This window comes from Dermacentor silvarum, chromosome 1 (assembly GCF_013339745.2).
Source record: "Dermacentor silvarum isolate Dsil-2018 chromosome 1, BIME_Dsil_1.4, whole genome shotgun sequence".
Lineage (NCBI taxonomy): Eukaryota > Metazoa > Arthropoda > Arachnida > Ixodida > Ixodidae > Dermacentor > Dermacentor silvarum.
Window position 1 is genome coordinate 249,147,055 of NC_051154.1, and position 26,087 is coordinate 249,173,141.

Genomic DNA, 26,087 nt, shown 5'->3' on the forward strand with positions numbered 1-26,087 from the left:
GGCTGTGTCTTCGTATTTTCTGCCTTGTGCGCCACGCTGTACTACTGTACATAGCTTGCCACGCGCGACCGCCGTTGAGCGTACAGAATGTCGCGGAGTGGCGCAATACGATGATGCGCCAGCACTGCGCTTCGATAATGCACGCAAAGCCCATTTTTGCCTTTAAGATGGAATGACGGCGTATTGTTAGTGCGCGGGCTGTGGGCGTCTTCGAATGACCGTCTGCGACCCGTGCGATCACTGACAACGTCACCGCGCGCGTCGTGAGTTAGCGCGGCCGGTGAAAGTAGCCAGCAGGCCCGTTCCGAGGCGCGCGTCGCGCAGTGAGGCGGAGACAGCACCTCCGGCCGCCGCGCCATCTCGTTAGCGTTTTCACGGGCTTCGCGGGCGAGGAGGGCGAGATCGGCCGTCGCGCGGTCACGCTGCTCCGGAATGTTTACCCTTTTGGCGCGCCTCCTCGCCCCGGCGCGGACAAAGGCGCCCTCACCGAAGCGGCGCAGCACTAACACGTGTTGTTGTTTATTTTGCTGAAGCCGCCGGGCGTGCGAAGAGCGGCAAGGCGCCCCTTCGGAATTTCGGCGCAAGTGGCGCGTCGATCGCGCTGCGCGTCCGACTTCCGAGTCCCCCTGACGGCGCCCGCGCTCCGTCATTGGCTACTGCCGCGGGGCCTCGTGGTGCACGTGCTCTCTGATTTGTCCCGGCCACAAGTAGCGCGATCGGAGCGGTCCGGCGATGTTGCGTTGTTGTGGCGGTGGCGACGAGCGCTGCCGTTGAAGGCGGGTCTGCTACGCGTGTTCGCGCGGCGACGCGGCCGTGTCTGTGTGCGTGTTCGGTGCGGTGGCGTGTGTGCGGGCACGATGCCGCATGGCAGCGGCGGAGACGACTTGGCCTCCTCGGACGAGATCAAAGTGTTTAAAGATGAAGGCGAAGAGGAGAAGCGCTCCTCGGAGAACTTGACGGACCTCAAGTCCAGCCTGGTAACTGAAGGCGAGGAGGTAAGTGCCGCCGTCGCCGCTGCCAGGACCTCGGCTTGCCTCGCCGCGTCGTGCCACGCTGACTTTGGAGTATCTCGGCTGCAGCAAGACGCGTCGACCGCGAGGGGCCTGACGCCGACCTCGGGTTTGTGCCGGTTTTTGCAGGAGAAGATAGTGGGCCTACCCGGGCAAGCGACCTCCGGCTACGCTTCGCCGAAGCCCACGCGGTCGGACGCCTTCGGTTCACTATTCGGTGAGTGATAGAGCTAATCGGCAAGATCAAACTGTCGTATTCAATAGTGCTGCCGATCTCTGGAGCGACAGCTTCCACCTCTTCATTCGCTGTCATCGCCCTCTCATGTCATGCGCGTCCAGCGCACATTACGTGAGAATGCGACGACACACGCATGGTGTTCTAACATTACGTGCTGATTGTGAAAATTCATTTCGTTGGGTGTTGTCAAGCATGTGTGCACCCGTTTTTGTCCACGTCGTTAAGCGCTGAATTTCGCGAAGTGTTGTGCATGCAATCTTGTAGTGCGGCCCTCTCCTGCACCGCAGCGCATTACACGGAAAGGTGCGCATACATAGAACAAAGACGACTTCGCAAACTGGCGCTCATTCTGGCAATTCCTTTTCTGTAAGGTTTGTTTGCGGTCAAGGATCAGTGAATATGAGTCACCCAGCAGAGCACCGTCTTTAATTCAAATAATTTTGCGTGTTCATATTCCCGCACACTAGCACTCCGTTTCCCATGGTAACTCACTGCAGCGCGCGAGCCCTGCAGTTGCGCTGATAAGCTCGACGTCGCGGGTTCGATCCAGGCCACGGCGGCCGCATTTCGATCGAGCCCGATCGGGATCGAATTATCTATCGCGAGTGGCTCCTTACGCAAGCGGTTGGAGGGAGCCAATCGCGGTTAGAATTTTGATCCGGGCTTGGTTGCGATCGAAAGTGGCCGCGTGACACCGGTGTCAAAAATAATAATAAAACACGCTCGTGTCCTTAGATTAAGTGCGCGTTAAATAATTACAGGTGTGGAGAAAATTAATCCAGCTCCCTACTTTGGCGTGCCTCATAATCAGATCGTGGTTTCTAAACGTACAACTCCATAGTTAAATCTCTGCTGCGCAAACATTTTCATTATGTTCCAGTCATACGTTTTTGCTACTCCTTAACTCAAACGTCGGACTGCGTACAAAGTCGGGTCGTGTTGTATGGGGGCAAATCAAAGTGCAGTGGGCCCAGTGAAACGAATCTACAGGTGCATTTAGGTGCGTTGTCTAGCTGGATTAAAGTTCATTTCGCTACCCCAGTTAGTGTGAATGCACGAAATTAGCCGTGGTTGTGTACTTTTTTTTTTATTCAGTTTAGAGGGGGGGGGGGGGGTGCTTCATGCGGGGGTTTCATTCTGGAGTTCCATCCCTAGTGCTACTGTTTCCCATGTCTCTGGTCCGTCGCGGTTGGACCCTCTTCTCTTTTTTTGCTGATTGTAAAACGCGATAAGCGAGACTGTAAGCGCGGCGTTTGGTCTTCGTTCGAGCGCTGACAAAAGGCAGGGCGGGCTACCCAGATAAGATAAGACGGGTGCCTGATACGCCGGCTAGTGAAGGCGCGGACGAAGCTTGGGGGACTCGAAGCAAGAGAGGGGGTGCGGCCCTGTCTTGAACGGGCGCCCGGAGGGGCAGCCGAGAACGAAGGCAAGGGGAGTGGTGGCGCAGGGAAGGGGGGGAGTGAGCCCTCTGTCGGAATGCGGTTTCTGTCTCCTGCGGCTGGTGCTAGTGACGTGCGTTCTGGTCGTTCTCTTTTGCCGAGAAGCAGGCGGTCGCTTTCGAAGCTGTCTTTGGTTGGTCCTTTCTATTTCTGGTGGCCGACTGAAACAGTATGGACCACGCCAGTCTCTCTTGGCGTCGACGTTTTTTGCACGTCAGCATTCGAGTACACGGTACTTTTTTCGCGTAGTGGCCGCCACCAGTGTTTCACGCCCCGCAGCGCACCGACTAAGTTTTTGGACGGCAGCTGTAGCTTTCGACTTACCTGAAAGACGGATGTGAGAACGGGCGAAGCAATTTCTTGGAAGCTCCTTCTAATCAGTGGCTGACAATCACAGCAGCAGCAGTGGTTACGTTAATCCGTTTTCAGCTGCGCATGACCGAATGGCGGCGCCTGGCAGATAGCGGTAGCGCGGTGTTCTTGAACATGTGGCTCTTCCGTGATCGACGGTTAAAAAGTATCAGTTCTGCCTGTAGAATCTTATCTCAATCTTTCACGGGGAGCGGAAGAGGCGCGCATCCGCGGTAAAGTGAAAGGCTGATTTGACTGCAAGGGAATTGCTTTTTCTCACCTTCTGTGCTTCGTTTTGCGGGGGGGGGGGGGGGGGGGGTACAAAGTCGACCATAGTTACCGTTTAAGTGTGCACGAACAGTGGCGGTCGCTGACTCCCCTGTACTTGCACAACGATCGGAAATGCGAGGAGTCCTCAGCGCGCTGTCGCCGTTCGGTCGGAATTTTTGTCGTGGTTTGTCGCAGTTCAATAGTTGCGAACTGGGTTTAATATAAGTATTCTCGTGTATTTCGCTTCGTTTACTCGGTTGACAAAGCGTGAAAACTGGCAACACGCTATTCGCGCTGGCGGACAGAAGTTCCTTGAGTCCCCATTTGACTCAAAATTAAGTAACATTCACTACCTATTTTTAATTCATTTCTCTTCAGCACGTATTTCGAAATCGGAAGTCGGTCGCTGGTTGAGGGATTTCCTGCGCCGGCTTGGGTAAAGCGTGCGAGTCTCTACTTGCCCAGTGTTATCGGATAACCTAAACGTTAAGTGCCAACGCGCAAAAAATTATACCTCACTGCAGTTGCGGAGAACGCAAAGCAAGTTTTGCGTGTTGGCAGTCTTCCTTAGTGTAACGCGCGAAGCTTGCTTTCCGTAAAAAAACAAGAACAAGGCGCCGTCTTTCGAGTCGACATCCGCTCACTTCGTGCCAGTAGACTCGGAAGTCTTCTTGTAGATGGTAGCACTAGTCATAGCCTCCTATACATAAATGTAGAAAAAAAGCATATCTACAACTGTGTATATAGGCCCGCGTGTGTTGCGGTGTGTTGTGCCACTGCAATGCGTAGCACAACATTTATTTATTTATTTTAGTACCTGCTTCGCTTTTACTGACATAACATCGCATGAAATATAATTGATACCCAAATCAAGCACACAGCGCGGACAATAGCTATGCGTCGTCACCGTGCGCAGTTACATGAGTTTGAGACTCTTTGGTTAGCTGGACACGCGAAGTGCTTTACGGCTATTAGGAAGTTTCAGAAGTAGCTGCCCCAAAGTTCATGCGTCCAACAGGGCCCGAGCAGAATTTCCGTTATGAAGGACCTCCCCGTTCAGTTTGATTTTGTCAAGGTAGACAGGCAAATTTCTGTGAGGAAACATTTGGGGGCTAGAAATAGTTCTAATTCTGCCGGATTGACGGCAGCACATCCCAGTAGAAGAAAAAGAAATACAACAATCACGTGGCTATTATTACGCTGTTGCCTCGAGCCATGTTTCGCGCCCACTGATGCGCCTTTCTAAACCGGCGTACCAACACTCGTTGGTTCGCAAAACAATCCGCTTTGACCGTGGACTGAATGCATGTAACTATTGATCCGTTCTGAAATAGGTCAGCCGATGAACAAAGCGCATCAGCACTGACCACTAATGTAGCCTCTTGCTTCTCACGTTGAAGCGATATCGATCAATCATACACTATTTCTCACCACTGACGTTTTGGGAACGGCCAAGTGGGGAAAGTTGATCATAATTGCGTATAGTGTTTTCTTTTTCTTTCGTCGCCATATTTTGCACTGTTGTAATTATGGACTGCGATATGCCACGTGGAAAATGTGTGTTCACACCGTGGCTCTATTTCCGGTATTCATGTTTACTGCTCAAATCACGAAACTGAATATCGTGCTCTGCCACAAGAGCTTAGAAATACCATTACCGAGCACGGTAATTTGTCAGTGCGCACAGCTCCCATTTCGGCCACCGCTTTAGCTGTGTGGCAGTGTTCTCGCCCCGGTCTGCCACTCTGCTTTCCTTAGAGGTGAACAGTCCTGGGAAAGGAGTCCGCGCCACCTAGAATCCTTCTGTGGAGTGTAGGAAGGAAAACGGCAGTGCTGTTAGTAGACTGACTGTGTCTGAAGAAACACCTCTAAATTGTGGTGAAGGGGGAAACGTCGAAGTTTGTTTCCTGTGCAACACATAACTTGAGGAGTGACAAAAAAAAAAAAAAAAAAAAGCTGCTTTTAGGCAGCTTGACGAAGATCTTAGCCCCTGTATCTTTGACAAGGGTCAGCGTTAGGTCGCACGCGCGGTGAACTACATATAATTAATTGAAATGGACAAATGTGCAAGCTATAATCACATTGAAGTACAAAAAAAAAAAAATCTTGAGGGCTGGTTCGTTTAGAAAACCGAGGGTACGTGGTGTCCCGCAGTCTTGGTGAATTACGTAGGTCTTGTCTGCCCACCGCTATTTTAGTGTAAGCGTTACGTCTATGTGTTGACTTGCCGGCAATCGTCGCTGATGACCGGCATTGCGTCTGACGCCGTCAGCGGCGCTTGGCGACTTGTCAATGCAGGGGGAATTGTGCCCTCTCTTCTGCGGGTTCCCGCGGGTAATGTCAACGCGCTTAATTCATTCATTTATAAGTTTTGGGCTGGTTGTTCTTTTTTTTTTTCTCTCTCTTCTCTTCGCATTGGTCGGATGTGCATGTCGTGCAGCTTCTTTTCTGTTTTCCACATTTCATCGTGACACGCTTGATTAATTTATGTACGCGACAGTGTTTCCATGCAGGCCGATAGTGAACGACGTGGCTCCGATCGTTCGTATTCCTTACTCAATCGTGCTTCCTTCGTTTTGCACATGCTGTTTCTTAAAGATTTAAAATGCTGTAGCGAAGTCGTTTTCCTCCTTCGCTCAAGAGATGTTTGAATGGAACTCGGTGTCATGGCTTTGTGCTCGCTGAATACTCTCTGTAGTCCACAGACCATGCGACACCTATCAATTGTTGATCAAGCTCGAGAATCGATATGAGGCCGGCAGTCCCAAGCTGGGCTACTTTCTGTGTTAGAAAACCCATTTGTCAAAATTACGGCATATGACGTCGCCGTCACATTCGCCTCCGTAGTTCGCAGTGGAACAAGGGCTAGCAGCCCCCGAGTGAATTTGGAAGTGTTCTGTCCTTTGACACCCGCTCCTGGGCCTGCATTCTTGCCGCTGCGAAGAGTGCCGAGATGTTGGGGGGGGGCAATGCATTCGTCTCACACACCGTGCACGAACACTTCGTGAAGCGCAAAGGTAACTAGTAAAGGTAATGAGGTGGGCTAATTAGTTGGGCTTGAGAAGATGCTTTCTTCGAGTGGAACGACTAAGCAGGCCATCTGTGCCCTTGTCACAAACAGAAATCAAGCATTGGCTGCGTGTTTAGGCAAGGCCGCGCGTGTGTAAAGCGTGTAGATATCTTCTATTAATAATAATCTAGCGGTTCGTCTGTGCTTTCTGTTCTATTATGCTTGATAATATAAGGAAGCTGGCAGTATTGACTCTACTTACGTCTACAATTCGCCCAGAATTTTAGACCTCCGTCTCACCATGTCGAAGCAGTGGCATAAAATCTACCACTGAGCAACGCACGCAACGTCCGCTCAAGCCGCTCCTAAAATCTTTAGTCCTGCAGATGACGAAAGCCCATGACACCGGCATCTCTGGACTCCGGAGGTCCATGCATATATAGGAGCGAATAATAATAAGAAGAAAACTGAGATATTTATGCAGTGCATACGTCGCGCCGTAACCGGTGCGAACATATTGCGTAACCTCTAATTTGTAGTTCTTATTTTGCTATACTCTCCCAACGTTTCCAAAGCTTTCCATTTTTCGTTTTGGTGCATTAAAGGACACTTATAACATGCCTGGGCATTGCGTTGTCTTCGTGCATTTTCTACCTTGCGGTATCACACCATGTCGGCATGACGTTGCCCCCCCCCTCCCGTTCAGTCATGGCGCGCGTTTCTCTCCCCTTGCGCGAGTAGTTTTTGTCGCCCCTTGTGGCCCCGCCTGAGTGGGGAGAGAGGGAGAAGTGTTGGCGACATGGCTGGCCAGCATCCTAAATGATGGGGCGCCGCGGCGGTTATCACTCATCCGAATCATCGCGCCGCCCAGCCCTGCCGTTACTTGCGTGGCCGGCGGGATGGGAGCGCGCGCTTCGGGGCAGGCCCGTCGGCCGCTGTGCAAAGTTCAGCGGGCGCCCTCCTCCCTCCCTCCCGTCTGCGAGGGAGCTCGTTGAGGGTCGTCTTTCGAGATCGGACAAGGTAGTGATTAAGCCGGTCATCCCGTGACTGACGATGAGAATTCGCTCGAGCCCCTAATTGTGGATGCTAATGGCCAGTGTCCCCCCAAGTGGCCAATTTTACGGCAGTGTGTGTGTGTGCCAACACTGAGGCAGGCGCCGTGCCCCTGGTCGTTCTGCTGGGGCTGCTTTATTTGTCGTTCGTGCCATCAACTCGTAAATTTTGACGTCCGGCGTAGGGGGACATTCCTCGGGACCAGCCCGTGGACGCACCAGGCCGATTCCTGCGCGCACGTCTGACGCCCGCTCGCGGTCGTTGCGCAGCGCGGCCTCATACCGAACGCACGTCGGGCGCGTGTCCACGTTTGTTTGGCCAACGATTTATTAGCGTTCGCCTTGAGCTCTTCTTACTCGTCATCGCTTCGGTGCTGCGGTATTCCGCATCACCGGTTGGCTTTCGGTGTGGCTCGACCTGCGTCCTCTCGCAGCCGTCCGTTGTTTCGTGCCGGTGGCGGCGCGAAAGTTAAGCCGCGCTGGCGTCGCCGCGCAGGGTTGGTGTGGGCCCGAGTGTGTGGCTCTCGGTGTGCACGCCTGTGTAGAGCGATAGGGGAACGTTCTAGGACCCCCTCCTCCACCCTTACGCGGCTGCCTGTTGACGGGGGGGGGTGCTCCTCAAATGAGATTCCCGCCATGTCAGCTGACTGGACGGAGGCGCCCGATGCGTGGCCAGGTTCGTTGCCCCCTTGTCAGGCGCGCGTCGCCTCCGCGGCAGCCCGAAACATGGGCCATGTTTCGCCTCAAAACGAGCCTGTCACTTCGGTGCGGCGTCGTGACCGAAGCCGTCGTGTCGAGCGAGCGGGCCGCCGCCGGCAGGAAAAACGTGGCGGGGCCCCGGCGGCGCCTGCGCGTTTTCGCGCTAATCGGCCCCTCTCACCGGCGTGCGGGGTGAAAGAGCTGCCCCTCCTGCCACCTGTCGCATCGCGGAGTGCGTGCGTCGTCGTTTATGGCTCGCAGTGCAGGTCCACTCTGAAAGGCGCATGCGGCCGTGGTCGCGAGCGCGGTTGATATATCCGGGACCCATTGTTGCTCGGCGGATTGTCGCTGATTTCGCTCTATTTGCATCCCTTGTGAACGTGCTGTAACGACTTCCAGTGTATCCCGGGCTCCGACGCACTGGTTTGACGCGGTTCTGGTTTTGGAGGTCGTGTACCATGTCGATGGAACTGCTCGGCTTGAAACACCACGTACAGCCTCCCGCATTTTTAGCTATATCGCGCGAGAACACTATAATATGGTGGTACGTCGTCCTGAAGGGGCGATCGCATTAGACGACTCTTGCGCAGGAGAGTGCTCAGTGCACTTGAGAGTACTTCTGCCGGTCTCGCCGATTATCGCCGCTTAAAGGCGCTAAAATGACGCGTGATGGACGCTCTCGCGATATAGTTAAATATGCGGGAGGCTGTTCGTGGATGGGCTGCTTCTGTTGCGACTAAAGCTTCTGCCAGTACGAGGAGTGGTCACAGCTTCGAAAAGAGATGAAAATGTTCTTGTCTCAGCAAAAAATGCAAAGGAAATTCAGTACATGACCCTACGAGGAGATGCAGGGAATCTCCCGTTGTGAGGTCGCGCCGTTTCACTTAATTACTGTGGCGTGCGCGACAGTAATCCGAGTCGACCCGCAAGTGGGCACAACGCGTGGCGTTCAATCTGCGCTCGTGAAGGGCGACCGCTGTTCTCCCTCCGCGCCTGTTTGGCGTCGCGCGCGGGTTCGCGGCCGTTTTTTCCACATTCGGAATGCGCTCTCATTAAGCCGTGCGGGGCGGCCTACAATGACCACGCTGATTAGCTGCAGCTGCGCCGCGTTCGCTTCCCCGGTCAGCAGCGTGCGCTTGGGTCGTCCCCTTTGCTGGCTGCTTGGGGAACGCGAGAGATGAGAGGCAGGCCCGATGTCTCGCACTCGCGAGATTAGGTGAGATGGACTGTAGGGTACTATTGGGCAAACATTATTTGAGGTACTTCGCATAAACGTTTTCTTCGAGCCGTTGCACATATTTTTGGTGTAAGTTCCAGAGCGAGCTCGGAGCAGTCCAGAGTCCACAAGGCCTACGCATCTTGGATCGCGTGGCGCCTTATCCTGCTGCTCGCAGGACCCTTTGAAACCACGACCGTGTACGCAACCGATCCGGATTCGTCATCTGCGCTTTCACGTCTCGGTGTGCTTTTTGCATAGACAGCATCGCTAAGCGTTTATGCTCGGCACGAGAAACACCGGCGTACACGGAGAGTTTTCACGACCGATGGCTTACGGAAGGTAGGAATGTTGACAAACATTGTTGCCACCAATTTGGACGGGTCTGGTTTGAAACGCGCCAAAGCTGCGCCTGAGCTATTTGGTGACTTCGACCGTGCACCAAGTCACGGGGCACGATCGGTTTCTGCATTTCGACACATCGAAACGCATTCGTCGCGGCTGGGAATCGAACCCCTCACCTCGTTGATTGGCAGCAAGCTGTCGCTTTGCCGTGCAACCGGCGAATGTTCGAAGCGGGTCTTTTTTGCTTGAAAACAAACATCCTTCTTGTTGGGCTGCCTGATATACCTGGTGCGTTTCTTGAGCGACGCACGCGGCTCGGGACGGGCAAGGACAAGCGGCTCTCGCTTTTCGTAGCAGCGATTTCTCTGCGCCACCACCCCTCCGCGGTGGCACTCTCGTGTGCGGCGTCCGGAGGTGGTAATCGTGCCTCTCTCCTCGGCACCTGTGAAAAGAAAAGCCGTGAATGGCGCAGAGTTGAGGAGGGCGCCTTGCAGGCCGCGTTGCGGGGCTGATATTTTTCCCCTTCATATTGCTGCCTATCGGGGCGCGCTGTCGAGCGCCCATTTCACTGACCTCTCGAAGCGTGCGTATCGCGCTACATCCGACAACGCCGGAGTCTGTCTCCGTGTTTGCCCACTCTTACAGCTGATACGGAAACGCTGGGGACGTTGCGAGAGAGTGCCAGGTGCCGTGCATTGAGCTGGCGGGCTCTGTCGCAACGCGCAACATTTCCTTCGCTTCGCGCAGCAGTTTCTGGAGACCTTCTGAACGCAGTCTTCGCGAAGCCGCGATCGCTTCTTCTTGGCGTGATCAGCGCAGCCAAACACAGAAGCACGCAGCGGCAGTTAGTGGAGACGTGTCTGCTGTGGTTTCATCTCCGGGACCGGGCCTGTCACCTATAAGTTTATCCAGGCTGCTGAAGTAATTGAAAGCATTCTCATATATATAGCGTTGTTTCGCGTTATTTTTTCCTCCTCTTTTCAGTGTGTATGTATGTGTGTAATCACGAATTGACTCAGATATATATTTTTTCGTGATTTTTATTTAGCGAAGATACTACATGAAAATTGATGTTATGGCTATACCTGGTGGCGCACCCCGATGAAGGTGGAATGTAAACACGCCAGTGTGCTAAGATTTCGTTGTGCGGTAAAGGCCCCCATGGTGGCCCAGACCAGTTCGGAGCTCCCCTACCACGGAGTGTCTCATATGCTGCTTCGTGCTTCGGCACGTTACAAAAGTTGGACTTACCGCTAACGTATATGCATTTTTTGGTTTGGACCAGAAAATACGCCTCCAGCACGAATAGCGAAACAAGTTAGTTGCAGTACGGGTTTCTTCATGTTCCGCTGGTTTTATTTCAAGCGGTTTATAGGAACCTGCCCTCGTCACCTGCTTTTCTAAGCAGGTGATTGCGCGTATTTGGTTTTGATCGCAGTGGGTGGGTCCTGGCGCTTTGATCAGTCTGCGGTCATAGCTGTCACAATTCATCTGCAGAACGGTGGACAGCTGGGCTAGTTGGCAACTATCAATGGTATTGAAGTGCTAACAGAAAAATGTCGTGCTTCGGTCCAAGCGCTTCAAGTCCCATGAAACATTTTCATCTGTATAAATGTTCACCTGTGTTGATCTTTCACGCAATCGATATCTGTGCGGTGAAGTGTTTGTCATTTAGCTGGCATTGTTCTCGCTCGCGTTACGTAGTAAAAATGCGTTTGCGGAAAGTAGCAGGAGGTAAACATAGGGCGCTGGCCGCGCTGAGAGTGCAGAGCGATGAGAGACTGACTTGTCCCTGACTTGGTGCACGTTTGTCTCTTTAGCCTGGCTGCAGGCGGCGCTTGCTGGAACAACGGTATAGTGGCCCCTCTGCTGAAGGCATGCCGGGAGACAGGCCGCCGAGCGCAAAGCTTGCGAAGACGAGGGCACTTCTATGATGGCCTCGTGTCCGTAATCATATGTCCTCCGTTTGAGCGTTGAATGAAGGTATATAGCCCTCAGGCATAGTGTAATGGCCTCACTGGTTCCATTACTGCCCCAGCCTAGCTGTGCGTGCGTGTGACTGATGCGACGCGCGTGCGCACTTGGAAGTTGCTGATGATGACGCGCAGGAATTTCTGGGTGCGCCACACCTTATCTTACATGCGTGCGTGCCTAAATGATGCTTGGAAGAAAACTTTGTGGCGTAAACTAAAGAGATTATAGAGGCAAGACGGCATGCATCGTAATTTTATGAGTGCATCCACTGCTTGCGAACTGCCCCGCAAAGTGTCAGCTGAAGACTTGCAAGTGGCGTCTGATACGTGGCTGAGTGTTTTTTGTGAAATTATTGATTTGGACGACCTCAGCAACGGCGCGTACTGTGAGCTTTTAAAAAATTGTGGGGTTTTACGTGCCAAAACCAGTTCTGATTATGAGGCACGCCGTAGTGGGGGACTCCGGAAATTTGGACCTCCTGGGGTTCTTTAACGTGCACCTAAATCTAAGTACACGGGTGTTTTCGCATTTCGCCCCCATCGAAATGCGGCCGCCGTGGCCGGGATTCGATCCCGCGACCTCGTGCTCAGCAGCCCAACACCATAGCCACTGAGCAACCGCGGCGGGTACTGTGAGCTTTTGTATAGTCAGACATGGCCAGCTTTGAGTGCCTGACAATCGCCGATAGCGGTGAACCAGGTGGCTGCTCCATTCCACAAAGTTCGCCTCGAGCGCGTACGCCACCGCAAGCCTTTCGTGCCCATTCAAGACCGCTATATTGGCGATTACCTCGGCGTTTGTAAGCGCGTATATCTGAATGCGCGCAGTTAGTTTTTTTAAGGCAGTGTTCATCATAGTGAAGCCGGCACACGGCGACTTGGGTCACGCTCTCCGTGCGGAAGAAACTGACACATATACCATCAAGGCCCTTGTATAACCTCGAGTCTCGACAAGCGCGCCGAGAGAAAGAGCCTGGTGTTGAAGACGAAGTCATCGCATGTTACACTATTCGAGCGTGATGTATAAGTATCGTGGCGGTACCAGTTCTAGCTCGGTCTGTATTTTCTTCGGCCATGGTAGAGAGACCAGTTTCACGCATTCATTCACGTATTCCGGCTATTTTTTTCGAACGCGTCAGGTGAAGGCTCGGCGTCCCTGAACTGCGAGATTTCCGAGCAAGTTAGTTGCGTGTTCTGCGGCTCTCACTTACCGCCGTGGAACAGGGTTTTGCGAGCAGTCTCGGTACTGTGTTTCAACTGCCCGCTGCGCGGAAAAAAAAAAAAAAAAAAAAAAAAAAAAAAAAAAACAGCAGAATCTTCCTCACGCTCTCTGAGATGAACTGGCGGCGGCGCAACACATTCGGGGCCCGTCGTTTTAAGTTGCGCGCGTGCTATACTGCATGGAAGAAGACTTGAAGAAAGGAGATGTCGTCCCACGGGCCTTCGGCACGGGTAGCAGTCCCCGCGTGCCTCTTGGCAGGTCATCCGGGGGAATGCGCACTGGCGCCGCCGTGCTCGATGTGAAGACCTGGCTCACAACAGTTCACCGCTGCCTTCCTGGCGGAAACGGCAACAAACACGGAGTTGTTGCCCCGTCGTTTGGGCGCCGCGGCGCTGCTTCGCGGCGCGGCTGTTTGTTTGGCTTGGCTCGTGGTCCGCCCGCGGGTCTTCTGCCAGCAGGCGCCGCCGTCGCTGGCCCCGGCATGTGAGGCGAAGCAAGATGCAACGCTGCTCCGCACCGCTCGTGACGCTTCCTTTTTACACGTTATTTTTCTTGGGGCGCGGGGGTAGCTAGCTGTCCAGATTGACATCGTGGACCTCCAGCGCGCCACCGTCTTCTAGCTGCCGGCTCACTCGCTGTTGTGCAGAGCAGCACGCGCAGTGTACGCAATAGTGAGAGCTAAGATCAACGGCGGCACTTCTCTTGGTCCGGTGGTTTCGAAAGCCGGCACGACTCTCCCGACGTCTCGGAGGCGAGCGAAACTGCTCGTTGCCTCCCGAGATCCGAGAAAGAGGCCCAGGCCTACTAGATAGATATTGACAAGTCAAGAACTTCTGGGTGAACGACGACGCCAGAGTGCCACATGAAGCAACTGGTTGCACCTTTACAAAAATGTAGAACTGCAGAACTTGTCCAGGCTGCTGTTGAAAGATCTGTTCTACGGATACGCGGTGGAGGGGAGATTTTACAGGCAACGCGGTCACTAGCGGTGGAGCACATTGTGCGATAATTAATTGTGTGATTAACTCATTTTGGATGGGGGCGAAATGCGAAAACACCCGTGTACTTAGATTTAGGTGCACGTTAAAGAACCCCAGGTGGTCCTAATTTCCGGAGTCCCCCACTACGGCGTGCCTCATAATCAGATCGTGGTTTTGGCACGTAAAACCCCATAATTTAATTTTTTTAATTAACTCATTTTGGTGATCAACTTCTCAATTACTTTGAGACACGTACGTATTGCAATTGCGTAATTGTAAAAGTGATTTAGTGATGTACACTTGGTTGGACTACTGACGCACTATCGCACCAGTTTTGACACATCTCTCCTCAAACTTGAGGAGAAATGCATTGGCGTTCCGCTTAATTCCCAAAAGGCCTCCTTCGCGCAATACGGGACAAGATTAGCGCATTTTGTGATAGGTGAGTATCACGAGTCCCCAAGCTAACACTGACCGGCTTGAATTCCTCGTTTGCAAGAATTATCTAAAGTAGTTATGTTAATTAGTGACTATTAGTTAAATCTGTAATGCTCAATTTATAATTATACTGCATGAGTTTGATACATCCAAAGTCTGATTTAAGTATGGCAAACTTAATGGATAGCCTATAAAAGCGTTTTTGGATGCGCTGGAGCGAGTTTTCAATTGTGGATAGTTCAGCAGACCAATTACTAATTGTTTGCTATGTTAATGAAAATGTAACTCAAGTAGCGTTTCGCTCATTTCACTCTGAAAGGTCAGAAATAAAGGTGAACAAGTTGACCTAATTTTTCTTGATGTGCAAGTGTATTTGGGCATTACAGGGTTAATTAGTTATTATCATCATTAGTATAATGCGTTCCCTGGAAAAAAAGAAAAGAAAGCAGCGTGTTCTTCTCTCCGCTGCTTTCCCTTCAGAAATTTACGTTCTTTGCGTTTGAAGGCAGGTGTTGGTGTGTGGTGGGCCTTAGCCGCGATCACTGAAGCGTGTCGGTGTGTGTGCGTTCGTCCGTGGCCAAGTGGTGTCGTGAGACCCAAACATGGTGCCTCAAATTAAAAACCCCGATCTCTCCTCACCGGGAAGCCGCCACGCGTCTCCACGTGTTTGTAAACGGTTTGTAACGTCTGTGTGCATGTCAATCGGCAATACTGTGAAGTGAGCTCAGCCTGCGCGCCTCATTTGCAGAGCACCGCAAGTTCGATGATTTTTTTTTAATGACGGTTTGCACTGGGATAGAGCGAGTTACAAGTGCGACTGTATGGCCTGCACAGCTGGCATCGACAGTGAAGCCTGTTCAGAGACTTCGGACCGCCGCTGATTCGTACGTCGGCTTGTATTTGTTGCCGTTTGAAGGAAAAACAAAATCGTTCATCCGAAGATGCCAAACGGTACGGGTCCCTTCCGTGTGCAACCATGGTTGCTTGTTAGTAGTTGTTACACGGCTACTTCTGACTTCAACTGCAGGCAACCTCCCACGTCAAGCCGATTCGCTGCTACTAAATTTGCGTTCTTTTCTTCCCCTTTGGTTGTCAGCTTCAGCTGATCTCCCGTTATTGTAGCAAAACGCCCACGGGTTGCCTGTTCGCTGATTTATTGGTTGATTGGTGGTGTTCAGCTTCCCAAAGCGATAACATGGTGCTTCACGTAGCTCTATTCCAGTATGCTCAAGGGAGCGCTTATAGGAAAATAGGTAATTACGGCAGTGCATTCCGCCGGAAGTTTGGGAACGGTCATTTCCTACTTAGTAGATATGGTTTGAGCGCTGACAGGCTTCAATCTCTCGGTATTGGGCTAACATAACTAAAATAACAATTAGACGAACTTAGTTGCATTATCGTCGGTTTGCGCACAATTTTTTATCTGCGCTACTGCTACGAATCTTAGTCAGCGGACATTTTATCTCAAATCCTATGTTCTTACACTTGGCGACAGTCGTCGCTGAAACAATAGGTATTTGCGAGTGAGACTACGGTCCACCCGTGTACCGAATTTGTCCCCGGCCGTTGCTTGTTACACGTGCGTTGCATAACTTTGACAATCAATTGAGACAGTCAAGCGAGTAGAGTTCTAGACTCCAGCGTAGTCTTTAGATATGTTCGAGCTCACAATTTATTCGGTGCGCCTAAAGCTGCCATGACACCCAATTTCCGAGCCTGAATTATGCATTGCCGGTTAAACGATACGCGTCCCACAGCAAGCCGGTGAAATAAATATCAGCGCATTCGGTGAGGTAGAAAATTTGTATTTGAAAATTTTAATATCGCTGTTGATCAGATAGCATGCAGTCTGGTAAACTGGTGGCGAAACGACTTCCATCCCCAGCTACGGCTCTCTCGGTAGTAACGGACGCCAATCTCGGAGGCCGCACTTCTTTGTACTGCAAGCACCAGGAGCGATTGCAGGAGCCAGAAAGACGTCATGGGTCGCCATGCGTTTTGTTTTCGCGTGTGCGTTTTCGGGCTCAGCCCGAGATAGTTTCTGCAGGCGTTCTCTGGTTTGTGCTGCTTTTATCGCGCGAGTGAAAAGATTGCGGGCACGACTCAACACTTGCTGCGCCGTTGGGAGCCAGAGCGTGCCCGATGTTGTTTGTGCCTTTGTTTCGGAGCAGTCGAAACCGTTCCTGACGTCACACAACGTACGCCAAAGTGGCGGTCTCTATCTGTGGGAGGGGCTTAACGGCAGCGATTTCAAATTGAAACTTTCAAGTGAAATGTGCGCTGAGAGCCCAGTTTTGTTTGTATAAACCATATTGCCCCCTCTACCCTCAATTACAATTATAAACCGAGAATAGTCGAGGACCGTGTCATGCCCCCCCCCCCCTCCCTTTTTTTTTCTCCCTCTAAATTTGGCCATCGCAACGCGGCTGTTAACGAAAAGAGAGAGATAAAGAAGTTGCGGGAAAGGCGGGCAGGTTAACCGGTAGATATCCAGTTTGCTACCCTGCACTGGGGAAGCTGTTCGTTATTCCAGCGGAGCTGCGAAGTGCGTCTGCGGCCGTGCTTGATTTGATAAGTGTATGATATGATACGTGTGTACACGTAATAAGCACGTGTATGCTTACTAGTTTCGAACTTTCGTTGCGCTATTTCGATGACGCATTTGTGATCGCGACAGAAGGAACTTCGTTTTGGTATATGTGAATCCCGACATCTGCAGCGAGGGCATTTACTGGCAGCTCTGCATAGATTACGATCAACTGACCTTGCCTAAATTCAGTTTCTCTTGTTCACTGACATGATTTTGTTTTATAGTGGATTTGGTACTATTCATTACTTCGTGATATTTGATAAATTAGGATACTGAGGCTCGCATACAACAGTTGCGTGAAGCAGCAGTCACTTTTGTAGAGTTGGTACGGGTATACGGTTCGTCGTTAAAGAGCTACATTTTGTATGCGGAGCATTTGAAGTCAGTATTGCTTGCGAAGCAAGTGGGTTTTTCTCAATTCGAGAAAAAAAAAAAAAGTAGCGACACTCTGGTTTCTCTTGTTTCTTATTGAGGTTCATATGTGAATGTCGCAACTTCTCATTTGCACTAGTGGCAATCCTTCATTCAAATGCATTGTGATCCTCAACAAATCTTATTTTTAAACGGGTTCGTGGTTAAACCTAATGTGGATATAGCTCGAGATGACACAAGTCGTGATTCTCTGTGGGGGACGCTGAAAGTTCACTCCTGCTAGAAAGAGACGTTGCCTTCTGTGCTCGTTCGTAATGTTGGACCTATGTTTGCGTATACTTAGGGCGTCGGCTTTTTCTTTTAGGCTGTTAGAGTACGCAGAGATTATAATTTGTGGCCTGTTTCGATTGTTTCGGGAAGTGGTTCACCCTTGGCGTGGTGGAGAGATATGAGGTGGAGATTTCGGCAGTCGTGGCCGGCTTTTGTATTCAAAACCGAATACGCGCCGACCCGGGAATCGGTGTGAACTCGTGTAGAACGATGCAACTGGTTGAAACCGCTAGTGGGGGAAAAAAAAAAGTTTTTTTTTTTTTGTATGATCGAGAAGTCTTCGTTTTCTCCCTACGGAACGCTTGCTGCGTGTAGCCGTCGAGTGCCTTGAGGAGAGGAAAGAGGGGAATGTGGCCGGCCGCCCCGCTTAAAATGACGGCACCGAAGCTGCCGCAAACCAGTGCGCCCGATGTGCGATGACTAACGCGAGCCCTACCTAGGAGCCGCGCACGGATCGCTTTCACTGTGCCACCGCCTTCCCCGGCCGAACCTGCTGGTTCTCGCCCTGGTGCGTACCGGCCGCACGTGCCCCTGGCGAGGAGGCGTCCCGAGCGCGTCGTCTCATGGGGCGCGGAATTTCCCTGCGGGGCGCGCGCGCATGGTGCCAGCACGCACGCGGTGGCGCGGGCAGGCCGGCCACTCGGCGCGCGCTGCGAGGGAACAAAAGAGGCAAATGCGGAGAGGCTCAAGGATGTGCGGTGCTGCTGCGCCTTGCTGGGCCGGAGAAGACAGTTGTGGCAGTGGGAGAAGGCAACGGCCGCGGGGGAAGGGGGGGAGAACACGGCGGTGCAGCACGCCGCGGGACTGCTCAAGATGGCCCCAGCGCGCTGCTCTTTATCGCGCCCGAGTTCAGAGGTGGCCTGCGTGACTGCAGCCTGCGATGCCCCCCTCTCTCTCCCGCGCGCCCTGCTGCCCCTCCTTTCTGTTTCGATCTTTGGCGCAGCCGGGGCATTTGTTTTTATAAAGGTAATGGGATTTTGGTCGGCCCTAACGCGTAACCTTCTTTCTCGGATGCGCGCCTTCGCGGCTCGCTCCTCACGGCGTGTGTGCTTTTTGTTTTTTTGCTCGACTCGGCGTAGGAAGCTTTCTTCCCCGCTCCGCGCCGGCCCCTTCGCCTTTTGCTTCTTCTTCTCGCTGGGGTAACGGAGGATCGTGGCTCGCTCCTGGCGGAACCCGCGAGGGCAGCCGCGCCGGAACGAGCGCGCCTGGCGCGTCTCCCGCTCGCCTGACGCGAGCTGCGCGCATTTCGCTCGGCCCCCCGTCTCTCTCCTCCCTGCCAAGTGCCTCGGGAAGCCTTGTTTCCTCCCCGTCAAGTGCCACCTTCGCACTGGCTGGCGGCTCTACCGTGCGGCGTCGCGGCTAACTTTTTCGCACCACGCGAAGGCCATCGACGTTTTCTGGCGGGACCCAGCTTGGCCAACCCCGGTGTGCACGGGTTTCTTTCTCCACATCGCGGTCGGTTTCGCGATGGCCGACTGCTTTGTCCATCTTGATGAGGCTCGGCCGTCGTTTCGTTGCCGAATAGGCTCGGTTCGATGTCTGCACCGCTTCGCGGCACGCGCCCATCGGGGGCCCCCGTCCGAGAGGGTTTTCTCCGCTGCTGCGGCCGCGTGTGCTGGCCGACCGACCCCGGCCGTATTGGATTAGCATCGGCCGCACCTGTGGCCGTCTGCGTGATGGATGAAGCGCTGCCAGCGGAGGTGTGTGGAGGGGGGGTGTAGCCCACTACTACAGCGTTCTTCTCTCTCTGGCCGATGTTTTCTTTTGGTGGCTCCCCTTCGGTTGCGCGATGCGTGTGTAGGGCGAAAGCCCGTGCGCGGCCGTCTCGCTCGCTTTCACTCGCGAGCCCGGAATAGCGCGGAGCGAACCAAGTTCGTTCGACGAGGTTCGTCAGGCGGGCTTCTTGCTCTTGTCGCTGGTTGATTCGCTTCGTGGAGCTCGAGCCAAGCGCATCCCACTGTTCGAACAGGTTGTTTGATGCGAGGGACGTGGGCGCGGTTTCCTTTTGTGTGTTTTTTTTTTCAATTCCTGCGATGGTTGTTCAACATGTTTCGGCCAAGAATGCGCCGAGACAGTCGCAGATTCACGCGTGCCATTCGTGCGTTGTAGTTGGGGAACATTTTGAAAAAAAAATTGTTATCGAGGTTTCCCCAAACTGGAGTCAAAAGAGATGGGGAGTTAGGCGCGACCTTTAGCAAGCGGGACTGTGCGCTTTGGGATAAAAGCTCGGTGTTGCCGGTTTTTGGCACTTCGAGCCGCTTTGGCAAACATTGCGAAAGCCGTCTTCCGGAAAACTTCAGTGGTGACTTAGCGGTAAATGTGAGATAAATGCATTAACATTACGTCGTACCTCTTTGGGGTCCCGCATACATCATTTAAACCGCGTTCACTACATTGCAAAGTGGCGTTCAGGAGCATATATATATATATATATATATATATATATATATATATATATATATATATATATATATATATACGCGAACGCATATATCTCGTATTTACCGCTGAATCGCCGCTGAAGCTTTTCCGCTTTGACACTCCTAATGCGAACGCATTAAAACTTCAGCGCCGTTGGCATATCTTACAGTTACACAGCGGCAGCGCTTGGAAGCTTTCAATCACGGCCTTGATCAGCGGCGTCCCCCAGCTGCGCTTAGATGTGTGGTACACGATTTAGCATCGCATAACTTCTGCTTTCACAGTAGCGTCGCGTTGTGACAAGTAAGCAGCTGGGAACCACCGGGCTAATTCTGAACGATAACAGAATTAAGATGATCAGGTCAGGGCTGTTTCGTCAAAGCTATCGAAGATCCCCGTGGCATCGACAATGATTGCTTTTGAATAATCTTGCACAAGTACCACCTCCCATTGTGGCGGTAGTTGCATTGGTACCTACCTATACTTGTTTTAACAGCGTAGCTTTTAAAGCTCGAGGTTCGGCTATAGACCTTTTCATCGGGCGAGGAGGAAAAGGCGCGCGACGAGCCTTTCCCCCTCTCTGGCTTGTGCGAACCGGCGCGGCGCGGCTTGAATGTGTTGCCGGTCGCGCGCTGCGGAACGATTTGGAGGTGTTTTAGCTAGTTCTGAGTGCAATTTACAGGATGTCAGTTCTTACGGGGTCGTCGAACAACCACTGTGTAGCCGTTAGGTGCAGCAGTAGCTACAGTATCCGGAAATTTCTCTTGGATGTGCAAAAATGCGACGCGCATAATCATCCGCGGTGTGTGCATGTGTTGTGAACTATGTTGGATGTATCGGTTTTCACTCGACGAAGAGTTGTTGTAAAACATTTGCATCAGTCACCGGCATCGTTCTCACGCATATTAAGCCTAGTAGACTTCAAATCATTATGTCTACGTTAGCTTCCAGCAAGAGGCCGAAGGCTTTGCTCAACACAGCGAGCACTGCGGTTGGCAAACCAACATGATACACACAATTTCTTCGTGCTTAGATCGGCATTGCCTTTTTGCCCTGTAAAGCACAATATACAAAGGGGATTGCATAGACAGAATCCAACAGCTATATGCAAGGACATAATTTCCCTAAGATGGCTGAATGCGTCGTAGATGACAACTTACGAGACTGAAAAAAAAAAAGAGTTCATATGTCCTCATTTTGCGGCAAAATAAAACAGAACACGGGATAACGACGAAATAAGGCTCCGCATAGTCGTGCCGCATGCTTGGACCACTTGTACCACACGCTGTATAGAACAAACATCTATAACACAGCATTTAGTACTACCTCGGACGCTCGCACAGTCTGCAGCTGCTCGTTCGACCACTCGAAAAGTGTGATTCACACTGTACTGTATGCGGTTAATATTAACCAAACTATTTTATTTGTGGGCGGAAACCTTGCCCAGCAAACAAGGCAGTCACCCAGTGTTTCTACACATAACAACTTGAACGCTTGTCAAAGTAAACAGCACGACTTATTCTCCAGCAGAACGGTACCCACGCTGTTAGGATAGTCAAATGTTTCGTAACTACTCGTTGCAGCTAAACCAGAGGTTATAATTACAGTGCTGAGAATGCTGCAGTAAGCTAACATTCGTGGAACGAATTTTCAGAAATACTTAACTGATATCCGAGGTTGATTGTAAGCTCGAACAAACACGCACACCCCGCGCTGGGTGCTCAGTCCGCCCCAAATTTAGCCAGCAGCTACTCCAGCCGCTTAATTACTTCAGACTTAAATTCCTTCACTACGCCTCACAGGACGATTCTCCACGTAGAAGACGCCATTTCATGCTAAATAGACCGCGCGAGTGCGAAAAAAACCACCAGGAACTGCCGCCGAGCGTATACCGCAGCATACAACACGGGCGTTCGCCCAAGCCAGCATACCAACTGCCCATAGATGGCGCCACTGCCTACGCAATGGCGGCGCCCATGAAAAAAAAGGTCTATAAATCGTTCGCAGAAACTCCGCCGAGCCATGACGTCACTGCGTTGCCTAGCAACCACTTGGCACAGCTGCGCCTGGCTTCGCGGAGCTTAGCACCGGTGTCGTGACGTCTTCTCTCCGACTTCCGCATCGCTTCTCCTAGCCGCGCTGCGCCTAGCTCTGACGTCACTATGCATCGCCTAGCAACCACCTGGCATGTCTGCGCTCGGCCGCGCCACGCTGCACCGCCAGTTCCCGTACATCGCGAAGCTTCCACAGCCGTGTAGACGAAAAAAAAAAAAAAAGTCACGACGTCACTGGGCGCCGCTTCGTTCGCGGCCTTCGTATCGAGCTCTGTGACGCCGCGACGGCGGCACATTGCCTAGTGTCTCTGCGCCGAGCACATCGTTTGCACCGCCTAAAAACATCTTGGCATAACATAGCATTACATAGCAAAAACTCGTTAAAATCTTAGCATAGCAGTAAATAGCAAAACTCGGTAAAGTCGTGGCATAACATAGTAATACTTCGCGAAAACTTCGTAAACCTTGGTCGACCTCTAGCTACGCCTTCTTCAGCCTTGCACCACTAGTGCAAGCTGACCCCCACCTCTTTTTTTCTTTTCATTTTTTACTCTTAAGTTTGACAGGAAGTTTATTCACTCATTCAAACATACAGTTTTATGCACGGTGGTTCTGTGGGAAGGGGAATTATGTACAGAACTTGTGAGCTTCCTGTATAGGTATCGAAAAAAAAAAACTTGTTTTTGATGACTATTATTTATTTTGTCAAAGGTGACCGTTTAAATAAGGAATTCAGTGACAGATAGAAAAACAGCCGAATATGTGATACATTTCAAACCTTATCACTTTCCTGGAACAACTCTTAGACCTCGTTTGCATGAACGAAGTGCCGTATCTTTCGAAGTTTTCTTTGTTCTTTATTTTGATAACGAACATACCTGGGATAGACCTTCGAAAGGAGAAGAAAAAAAAAAAACCGATTTCCGCCTGTTGTGTCCTCGAAAGAAAACAAAATTTTATTTTTGTCCCCAAACCCCGAAGTTTAGGAAGAATACAAAAGCCCAGTTCGAATTCCTGTGCTTATGCAGAGCTAAATTTGTATGACCTGCCGCGATAAACATGCAGTTCACTGCGATTTTCCGTCTTATTAGTTGACTCGCCGCGTTTGCTCAGCGGCAATGTCGTTGGAGATCGTGGGTTCGATTCCCGACACACCCCACGAGGTACTTTTTTTTTTTTTTTTTTCCTCGTCAATGCGTCGCTCGCTTCGGTGCACAAACGCCTTCAGCAAGTGCATTTCCCTTACTCGCTGCAGCTCGTAAATCGCTCGCTCAAATTGTGGCCTGCTGCTTCTGTCGGACACTGGTGAAGGTTGGACGATCGGGAAAAAGAAATGAGGGCACTGCGTCGACACTTTGAAACAAGAATCGGTCCGAAAGTGAGACGAACGCACGCTGTAAAATATTTTATACCCTGAAGAGTGAATAAGGCTGTAAGGTATGTCTATGGCTCACACCCTTTTGGGTGTAAGGGTGTGAGTTTAAGTTGATTTACACCCGTATTCATTTTATTCATTTTTGTAAATTGTTTTGCAGTGTAGGGTGGGAAACTTTCCTGTCGTTTTCATGTAATTTAACGGGCAAAAGTTTATGCCTAGCGGGGTAAAGTGGTTGGCTAAAGTTTCTGCTTTCGAATTCCGACACCGAAAACAGTGCCAGTATACGTTCCAGTGTTACGTCACTTAGTTCAGTGTATCTTTTTGCGCGTCTCACCCCGGTATGTTGCGGAACACCCGAGTGCCTTTCCATGGTTTCATGGAAAGAGCACATACTTCCCTTGAAGCCAAGTGCTCAGCTGTCGGGATTTCAAACTCGGGAACGTCTCGCCTTGACGCCTGCCTCGTTTATCCAGTCGCCTATATCCAGCTTCTCGTTCCTCTTCGTCAACTTCTTCCACTACGTCACTCTTTCCAGTTTTTTAATTGTCGTTAGTGTCGCGATTGTTCGCCGGTGAAATAATGAACGTTCTCTCCTAATCGCGACTTGATTTTTCGATCTGGCAGGTATTCTTCCTATCTCGTCTCTGTCTCTTCTCAACCGCAGTCGGCCAAGCCGGCTGTATACCGAAAGTGATGTGTTTCAGAGCTCAATCATGGTCGGACTGGAGCACAAGTACTCCAGTTCGGCCGTGGCTCATTCCGGTATGTGTGTGTGTGTGTGTTTTAACTGTGTGACATCTGCTGTTCAGGTTTTTCTTTCTTTTCTTAAATTTTATTTTCGAGACTGGTGCGAGAAGGTGTCGGCTGTTCCTTTTTGACTCGGGTTTCAGCGTTACGGGCGCAGCTGCTTCCAGCAGTCTCGCAGCGTTTCACACTACGATAGGCCCGCTCCTTCACCCCCCGTCGTTTCGTACGCTCTCCTAAACGACCATTCCTTGCGACTTTGTCGCACACTGGCGCCCGTCTCCTCGCCTGATTCGAGGCGCACCGTAAGCTGTGTGTGCTCGCAGGATTGCGCTAGCGCGTGCACTGCGCACCGCCGTCGTCTCGAGTTTACGGCGACCGGTGTATAGGGCGTAGCTGCGCTGCTAGCAGCAGCATTGCCTCTCGCTGATGCGGGTGTGCGCGGCGGCGCCCAGGGCGGCGGACGCTCGTAAACAAGGCAGTACGGGAAAGCTGCCCCGCGTAATGCAATGGGCGGCGGTAAACGCGCGTCCTCTCTAAATAGTGTGTATGTGTGTGTGTGGCGGTGCCTTATCTATCTCGCTCGCGCGCGACAAGTGCAGGGCGCCGCGTCGTTGAGCCGTGTGCTGCTGCGTTGTGTCTGCCTGCTGGGCTCCGGGTGTTACAACAGCGCGCGTGTCCTCTTTCTTCTTTACACTTTTCCAGGAAAATCTTCGTTCGAACCCATTCCGGGGCCCTTTGGATATGTCGTTCCTCCCTACCACAACGGAGCCCTCGGCGCCGCCGTGTCAATGGTGAGTCAGAGCACGTTTTTATAGCGCACGCTTTTTTTTTTTTTTTTTCATCTGGTGTCCGACGTGTGGCAGTTTGCGACCGTGTTTGGGACGGCTCGCGGGAGGTCTTCTCTTCGCCGGCGCGACCTGTTGCCGAGCGGCGAAAGGCGCGCGCCGAAAGGGAAAGGTGACCGCGTTTGCGCCTCGGGCAGCCTCGCCGCCGCCGGGCGTATCCGCCGGTGACGTCACTGCCGCGGCGAGTCTGCCTCGGGCGCGAACGTTGCCTAGCGCGCGCGTCTGCTTTTTGTCGCCGCGATGCTTATGGTTATTATGGTCGGACATGGTGTCCATCGCGCTTGTTTTTTTTCTTTTCTTTTTCTTTCCTTCTCGGAAACAGCAGGTACGATCCGACGACTTGATCTCCAAGTCCAACACGCGCACTGCGTGTTTGCCCCTGGTTATGTCAGTGCAGCGTCATCTCAAACGGTTCATGAATGGTGCAACTCTTTTGTTTGCCTCGGCTCGCCCAGCTTTATAAGGCCTAGTTCTGCGATGCGGTGTTCATACGTGATACATGTTTACCTCGGCAAGGCGTCGTGTGGACAACGCGTGCATGTGCGGTCAGCAAACCAGTTGATGAAGCGCGTTCGCCTAATTCGCTTCTTATTCCGGCCCTGCAGGCGCATGCTGGGCGCCGTGATGTAATGAACGCAAAATGCTTCGCTATTAACTGCTATATGCTTGCATCGTGGTTTGCAACGTGAATTTCACTATAGACCTCGATATTTTCGTTGCAGGGCACGATACTCATGCTTTTGATAATTACCAGTTTTCGGAATACCCACTGCAGCTTGTGCGAATTTTTTTTTATTAAAAAGTTAATATGAAAGGAAAGTGTGCACGTATTCTCCTGTACACTTATGCATACGGTTTGTGTAGAAATAAAACGAGTTTGTTGCAGTTAATACACCACACAACGGTCATTACAACATAACAGTCAAAACAACCCTTCGAGAACCACCCCTTAGCGAACGTGCAACACTGTTTGCGTCGTAAATTGCGGTACTACATAACGGGTGTCTTGCGACACCCCGTTATGTAGCACCTTTTTACATTCAGTGGCGTCGCAACTTAACCCTGTCGCCACATTTATGTCACTTCACTGTGGTGTTCTGAGCGTTG

The 26,087-nt window shown here is 51.7% G+C and overlaps 1 protein-coding gene across 3 annotated transcripts in view; it reads left to right on the plus strand.

The window, feature by feature from the left end:
- Positions 1 to 669: 669 nt before the first annotated feature.
- The window catches only part of LOC119437031 (protein pangolin, isoforms A/H/I/S), a 190,038-nt gene continuing 164,620 nt past the window's right edge, over positions 670 to 26,087 (plus strand). The window contains exons 1-3 of one of the 3 annotated variants that reach the window (XM_037704095.2): positions 670 to 995; positions 1,140 to 1,227; positions 24,838 to 24,926. In XM_037704095.2, the coding sequence (XP_037560023.1) occupies positions 858 to 995; positions 1,140 to 1,227; positions 24,838 to 24,926 (315 nt within the window). In that variant the 5' untranslated portion in view covers positions 670 to 857. Of the gene's footprint in view, positions 1,228 to 24,837; positions 24,927 to 26,087 lie in introns of all 3 variants that reach the window. The other 2 variants (XM_037704094.2, XM_037704093.2) reach the window with 2 other exon arrangements.